Source organism: Apaloderma vittatum, unplaced genomic scaffold (assembly GCF_000703405.1).
Source record: "Apaloderma vittatum isolate BGI_N311 unplaced genomic scaffold, ASM70340v1 scaffold28088, whole genome shotgun sequence".
In the NCBI taxonomy this organism is placed as follows: Eukaryota; Metazoa; Chordata; class Aves; order Trogoniformes; family Trogonidae; genus Apaloderma; species Apaloderma vittatum.
The window spans coordinates 4815-12214 of record NW_009730642.1 but is presented as its reverse complement, the minus strand read 5'-3'; the positions used below and the strand labels follow the sequence as shown (position 1 = coordinate 12214).

The 7400-nt window shown below is 58.7% G+C and overlaps 1 protein-coding gene across 1 annotated transcript in view; it reads left to right on the top strand.

Annotated features, from left to right (window-relative positions):
- RHOT2 (ras homolog family member T2) overlaps positions 1–7400 on the top strand; it is a 9540-nt gene that overhangs the window by 429 nt on the left and 1711 nt on the right. Inside the window, 13 exon segments of the mRNA XM_009874881.1 lie at positions 1056–1109; positions 1462–1514; positions 2035–2143; positions 2604–2705; positions 3056–3154; positions 3598–3706; positions 3974–4094; positions 4913–4997; positions 6041–6186; positions 6276–6376; positions 6451–6581; positions 6995–7075; positions 7208–7398. Of these exon segments, the coding sequence (XP_009873183.1) occupies positions 1483–1514; positions 2035–2143; positions 2604–2705; positions 3056–3154; positions 3598–3706; positions 3974–4094; positions 4913–4997; positions 6041–6186; positions 6276–6376; positions 6451–6581; positions 6995–7075; positions 7208–7398 (1307 nt within the window). The 5' untranslated portion in view covers positions 1056–1109; positions 1462–1482.

Sequence of the window (7400 nt, the reverse complement as noted above, 5' to 3'; positions counted from 1 at the left end):
CCTTCTCTGTCTTGTAAGCTGTTGTGTGGCTTGTCCTGGCCCTCTGGGGGAGCCTCCAGAAGGAGAGCAGTGGGGGGGCAGCAGACTGCTGAGCAGATGATGTGCCTTTAGCCTCGGGATCTTTGCGACAGACTTGGAAGAGGGGAGAAACTGTTGCTGAGCTTGGACGAGGACCCCACCCTGTGCTCCCTCCCTGTGTTAGGTTGCTGTGGCTGCTTGATGAAGCAGTGGTGCAGAGGAGTTGGTCTGAGAGCCAAAGCCCCAGGGAGCACAGGGCAGGGAGGGATGGGGGGGTCTCACGTCCCTCGGAGCAGCCTTGGAGGAATAATCCAGGAGGAATAATCCAGCCGACTGGCTGGGGTGGGCCCAGCTGCTCTTCACTGCCCTGGGATTAACCTCGGCTCTGCACAGAGGAGGACCTCTTGATCAGGGATAATCAAACTGTCTCTCCTTCTGCATGTCTCACATGAGCAAAGCTATTTAATCGCTCCACCTCGGTGGCTAACAGCCAAGGAGGTGGTCCAGTGAGCACTGGGGGTCCTACTCCCTCCACCCAGACAGCAAGAATATACAGAGGCTTAAAATGGCTCCGGGAAATCCTGCCTAAACCCTTGTGTGTCCTCGGGATTAAGCACTAAACTCTCTCCTGAAAGGGCCAGTGATCCCTCCTGTCTGCTTCAAATAAAGCGTTGGTGTCAGCGCTGTCTGCGCGGGGTTGGGGAGGGGCGGAGGGCAGCAGCGCGGAGCACAGGGCGAGCGGTGAGGTGCAGGGGCGGGAGGTGGGCAGGGTGGGGGCAGCTCTGAAGCAGAGGAGCCGGTGTTTGCCCCCAGCTGGTGTTGATGGCAGGAGAGTCGTGGCTGTCGGAGGGGAGGGCTGGCTGTGCGGACGTGTGTGCGCTCACGTGCGCTCGATCGCCGCTGGGTTTCAGTGCGAGTGCGGGGCCCAGCTGCGACGGGGCTGTGCCTTGGCCCTGGGTTGCCTCCCCGTTGCAGTGGGTGCGCCACAGGGACCCTTGCTCCCCTCCCCACCACCTTCCACTGCTTCTCTCTTGCAGGCCAACGTGGTCTGTGTCGTGTATGATGTCACCAAGGAGGCCACCATCGAGAAGGTAAACGGGTCCCTCGCTGGGTCCTTCTGTGCTGCCCTAGTTTTTTGGTGTGGGTGGGTGCTGATGCCCCCCAGCCCCTCGCAACATTTGAGCTCCCTGCAGGCAGAGGGAGGCCGAGCATGCCCCTGGCTTGCTCCTCCCGTGCTCGGGGGCAACAGGCTCATTGCATCCTTCTGCTGGCAACCAGCATCCCCGGGTGTGCTCTGCCTGCTGGCGTCGGGGAACACCAGGGAGCAGATGGCTCCAGGGCCCTGCTGACGGGAGCGGTGCCGCCGGCTGGCGGGGGGTGCCGGCACCTGCCTCTCCTTCCCTGGCCCGCACTGACAGATCTTTTCCTCTACTCCCCTTTCAGATTCGCACAAAGTGGATACCCATGGTGAATGGAGGAGTCGAAAAGGGCTCCAGGTACTGCATGTGGTGTAGTCTGCAGATGCGGATTCCCCAGAATTGGGGGATTCTGGAGGCTTGTGGGGGGCCACCCACCTTTACCGCCTCCTGAGGTCACCGAGATCAAACCAGCTTTATGGCTTGTGGCCAGACTGCTTGTTGCAGGAGAGCATGGAGGCCTTTCTCACTCATCTAGCTCAGGTACAGGGCCGCAGGAGAGGGTTCTTCCCCCCCTCAATCTCTTCTTAGCTGGGCACGGAGAGGAGGTTGCCAAGGGAATATGGGAGCACACGACCCGCAATCTGTGGATCGCTTTGGCAGAAGGCTGTTGTGCTGGATTAAAGGCTCCTGAACATATTGTTGCTGGGTGAAAGCGTAAGCAGGATCAGGCAGTCTGTTTCTCCAGATGGATGCTCCCAGCCGTGGGAGGCAAGAAAGCTGCTGTGGCCCTTGTGAAGGAGGGTGGGGAGGCTCCCCGGCACCAGGACCAAGAGGGGCGGCCTTGCTTGTGCTCTCCGACACCATCTTTCTTTCTCAGGATCCCCATTATTTTAGTGGGAAACAAGTCTGACCTACAGGTGGGGAGCTCCATGGAGGTCATCCTGCCCATCATGAACCAGTTCTCGGAAATAGAGACCTGTGTGGAGGTGAGGGAACTGGAAGGTTTCGGCAAAGCCTTCCTGAGGGGTTGGAGCGCTCCCCTGGTGTGAGGTGGTGAGCCTTCGTGCTCGTGGAGAGCTGCCCTACTAATGTTGCTCTGCAGAAGTGCTCCTGTCTGGGTCTTGAGGGCCTGTGGTTTAGGTTTTCTGTCCTTCACCTTCCTTGCAGGGAGTGGGTTTCTGTGTCTGCCCATTCTGGCTCTCTGACTGTAACTGGCGTTGGTGCTCCATGCAGCCCCTCTTGACTCTGGGGCTGTGGAATGGGCTCAGCAAAGCCAGAGCAGGAGGTTTCCCTTTTGTTTTTCCCTAATTCTGGACAAACCTTGCTCTGTGCTTTGGTGTACAACTTGTCTGCCTTGGCGAGCTCCTATCCTCCTCCTCTTGCCCCTTGTCAACAGCCTGTTTCCTGTCCCTGCTCACAGGGCTCTCCTTTCCTTTGAATCCCCAGTGCTCTGCCAAGAACCTCAAGAACATCTCTGAGCTCTTCTACTATGCCCAGAAAGCTGTGCTGCACCCCACCGCCCCCCTGTATGACCCAGAGGAGAAGCAGGTAGGAAATACTATTTGCAGCCGCTGGAGAAGTCTCCTCCCCATCACAGCCCTCTGGTCTGGTGCCCCTGGGTGGGAGGATGAAGAATTTAGGCCATCACAGCCGGAACAAGGGCTAAAAGAGAAAAAAGGGGCGTGTTGCGGCAGAAGCCCCGGTGCTTCGGAGCATGGGAAGAAGGGCTCAAGGAGAAACCTTCCCTGTGGACTGTCCTACTTTTGACTCCCAGCCCCAAGGTGGCTGCGCTGTACCGGCCTAGGGGGACCATGCTCCCAGCCAGTGCAGGATCTGCACGTGGGGTTTCAGGAGAAAGGTGATGCCCTGTTTTTGTCACTACCCTTCATCCCTTGCAGCTGAAACCTGCGTGTGCACGAGCGCTGACCCGGATTTTCAACCTCTCGGACCAGGATAACAACCAGATCCTTAGCGATGATGAGCTCAACTACTTCCAGGTAGGGCTGGCTGCATTACTGAGATGTTCTCTGGTCACTTGTGGAAAGCCCCTGGGGTCCCCTTTCCTTCCAATACCAAGCAGAAAGGCTGCCCTTCTGAGCCATACCTCTTGTTTGCATTCTGTACTTCTGCTGTTGCACACCTGAAGCACCGTGGCATTTCCACGCACATGGAGGAATCCATAGGCCTTCCTTCTTCACTAAGCTTGGGTTAAGTTTGCTTTCCTGTGGCAAAAACAAGATGCTCTGAAGGTGTTGGGCCCATACATTATTGGTATAGTGAGGAACAGGCATTTGGTCAGGGTCTAAGGCAGTAATCCCTGAGCTAGGTGGATATTCTCCTTGCTGCACTGTCTCCTTGCCAGGGCAGAGGGGTGCTGGTGAGGCAGAGGGTTCTGCTGTCTTTGTAGTTTGCTGACAGTGACCTTTTTCTTGGGAGGCAGAAGTCCTGCTTTGGAAATCCACTGGCTCCCCAGGCCCTGGAGGACGTGAAGATGGTTGTGTGGAAGAACACCACAGATGGGGTGCAGGACAACGGCCTGACGCTGAATGGTAAGGGCACAAGGGCTCTGTGGCCCTTCTCAGTGAGGGGCGGAGGGGCCCATGTCCTTGAGTGCGCTGCAAGGGGCCCTGTCCTCGGGCTCAGCCTCTTGGCTCTCCTTCTGAGCCTAATTAGTCCCTTTTGTTAAAGCAATCCCGAGGCTGCTGCAGCTGCTGGAGCTCTCTGTCCAAGCAGCCTGTTTTCCCAGGGGAAGCACGGTCCCCAGGAGTGGCATCAGTTGGCCCCACCGCGTCTGAGCTGTCTCATCTCTCCTGCAGGGTTCCTCTTCCTCAACACGCTCTTCATCCAGAGGGGCCGGCACGAGACCACCTGGACCATCCTTCGGCGCTTTGGGTACGATGACGAGCTGGAGCTGACAGACGACTATCTGTACCCACAGTGAGTATCCTGCTGTGGAGTGGGACAGGCAGGGTGTGACGTTGCCATGGTGCTTGGGGACTCCCCACCACCTGTGCCGACTCCTCTCCTGACCCTGGTGTCCTGCTGTGTTCTTAGCTGAGGCTGAACCTGCGTCCTTAGCTCGTGGTCACGTTCCCACTCCTGCGGGCAGGAGCTGTGGTTATTGACAAACGCAACTGCCCTTGGAGCTGCCGATCGTGCTGCTGGCTATGGTGTAGGCAGGCAAGGAGGTGGGGAATGAATGAAGAAGGCCTGTCCCTGACTTCCCTTGACATCAGCAAGAGGTTTTTGAAAGCTCTTGTGTCTCTGCCTGAGCTGAGGCAGAATGGCTGCGTTGGGAACGGCGAGCTGTCAGTGTAGCCCTCCTGGCTGATTCCGCAGCTGCTGTCTTGTCTCTGCTCCCTGCCGCCCCAGAGGTGGTGATGTGGCAGTAATGAAAGGGTTTGGCTTGTAAGCTGCCTTGTCCTCTCCTCAGACAGCAGGCTGCGCGGCGGGCTCCACGCTGGTGGAGAGCACCCCAGGGGTAGCGCTGTGCCCTACCAAAGCCCTGGGCATGAGGCACAGTGAGGGCTGCATCGTTTGCCTGGCCCCTTGGGCAGCATGGAGGTGCTGAGGAGAGGCCACTGTGCACCTTTGAGGGCTTCTCCCCAAAACAGGGCTGTGTCAGGCCTGGAGGCCTTGAGCAGAGAGGGAGTGGGGAGCTGTGGGCTCTGGGTGAGATTTAGCTTGGCTGAAGAGCTCCTAACACTGCCTTTCGTTCGGGGCTGCAGGAGGCTCACTTGGATCTCTTCTGACAGGTTCCGCGTCCCCCCTGGCTGCTCCACGGAGCTCAACCACTTGGGCTACCAGTTCCTACAGCGGATGTTTGAGAAGCACGACAAGGTGGGCAGTGGCGAGGCAGAGCTGCCTGGGGAGGGCTATGCTCTCCGCTAGGCCTGCGCCTTGGGGTGTAGCTGCTCTCCTGTCCTCACCCTCCAGGGAGCAGATGCGAAGAGCTTTCCTCTGCCACAGCTCTCCCTTCATGGTTCTTGCCAAGCTGGTGGCCACAGTGGGCTGTAGGTAGTCCGATGGCATGTCGAGGGTGTGGGGTTGGGGTTGCTACCTTTTGCCAGTAAAGTTTGGACCTTCGGCGGGGGAATCTGAGTTAACATCAAGCTAGCGTGGCCCCTCATAGTTTTTGGCTGCAGCAAATGGGGTGGCCGGGAAAGTGGGTGCAGCTGCTGGCCCACAGCTGTGGGGTGAGCGTGAGCATCCACATGGCTGCCAGCCCTGCGGAGGGGTTGCCAGGCTGGAGAGAGGGAGAGAAAGCAACTGATTTGTGCTGCGCTCAAAAAATGTATTGGATCTGCTTGCATCTCCTCGGACTAGTTATTCAGATGTTGATATGCACCCCGTGGATGGCAGCTCTGTGGCCCTGGGGCATCGCTGCCCAGAGTTGAGGCATGTCTTTGTGTGCCCAGATGCTGGCAGATCCCCTCTGGGTGCTGCCTTGGCTTGTGGTTAGCTGGTGGCCAGTGGCCCAACAGCCACTCACAGATCTTGGGTTAGTTGCCCTGCAGCATGGAAGGCCAGGCCGGACCGATGCAGGCTGCTGCGTGGCCCCAGGGAAGCTCAGGGTGAGCAGATCCTGCCGGTAGCTGGGCTGGCACTGATTCCAGTTGCAGTTGTGGAGCAGAATCAGCCTGTCTTTTGTGCAGTGATGTGAGTCCCTGGGGCACAGGCTCTCTGTGTGCTCATGCAGCTCTGGCCTTGTTTGCGATTGATTTCTGCCATGGAAATCATCCCTCTGTCATTCTGCGGCAGCGAGAGGGGTGGCTTGTGTGGCAGAGACCCTCCTGGGACGGTGCTCGGTATGGCTGCAGAGAGCTACTGGCATGTGCGTGGGTCACGTCCCGCCTCAGCTGCTGACTGCCCTGTTTTGGCAGGACCAGGACGGAGCCCTCTCGCCCACAGAGCTGCAGAACTTCTTCAGCGTCTTCCCCCACGTGCCCTGGGGCCCCGAGCTCTACAACACGGTATGCACCACTGATAAAGGCCTGCTTTCCCTGCATGGATTCCTCTGCCAGTGGACGTAAGCTCAGTCCCTCTCCCCTTGTGTCTTAGTCACATTGCTTACCCTTGCTAACCTCGTTGGCTTCCCGGTGCGCTCTGTCTCTCCAGGCTCACGGCATACCTGGATATACGGCGCTGCCTGGAGTACCTGGGCTACTTGGGCTACCCCATCCTCTCGGAGCAGGACTCCCAGACACAAGCCCTCACGGGTACGGACATGCCCTCCCCTTCTGTCATGCCTCAAGTCCCTCCTCTTGCTCATGCAGCCTCTCTTTCCTACCAGTCACCCGGGAGAAGAGGATCGACCTGGAGAAAGGCCAGACCCAGAGAAACGTCTTCTTCTGCAAGGTGCTGGGAGCCAGGGGCGCAGGCAAGTCTGCCTTCCTGCAGGCCTTCCTCGGCAGGAGCCTCGCGGTGAGTGGCTGCTCCCCTCTCCGGCCGCGCCGCAGAGCAGGAGGCAGAGTCGTGAGGCTGTTGAGCAATCTGCTCCCTGACAGGCCCTCCCAGCCCATGGCCAGGCCCCAGCATCCCGGCAGAGGATTTCATGTCCCCCTCTGTGCTGGCTGCTGTGACTTTTGTGTCCTTAATTGTGCCTAAGGCAGAGACTCCCTCTGCGTGTCCCGAGGACCCAGAGGGGCTGTGGCTTTCCCGGGCAGCCACATCTCCCCGGGGTGATGCTGGCTTTCCCTGCACATTGCAGTCTGGTGACAGGAGCCAGCTGGCTTTTCAAGTGGCTTTTACACCCCAGGGACTCGGGGCAGCGTGAAATGCACCCCCAAAGCACTTGCTCTTCCTCCTTCCTGAGACGGTGTTTTTATCGGTGGCAGGCCCAGCGGGAGAACCCAGGAAAGCCATCCCTCTACACCGTCAACACAGTGCAAGTCAACGGCCAGGAGAAATACCTTATAGTAAGTTGGGGAGGAGGTCTGTGCCTGTCCTGTACTGCCTCAGCACCATCCTGGCATCCCCTGGGCCGGGCTGTGGCTGTGGTGACGCTGAGATGGCACTGTGCCACTCATCCTTTTCCTCTCCTGCCCCAGCTGTGTGAGGTCGGCGCCGACACGAAGTTCGCGAAGCCGTCAGACACTGCCTGCGATGTCGCCTGCTTCATCTACGACCTGAGCGACCCCAGATCCTTCAGCTACTGTGCCACAATTTATAAGGTAGCTCAGTGGGGGTCGGGGGGGACTTGAAGCCATCGCGTGGTGGCGCTGTGTGTCCCGGGGGTGGGCT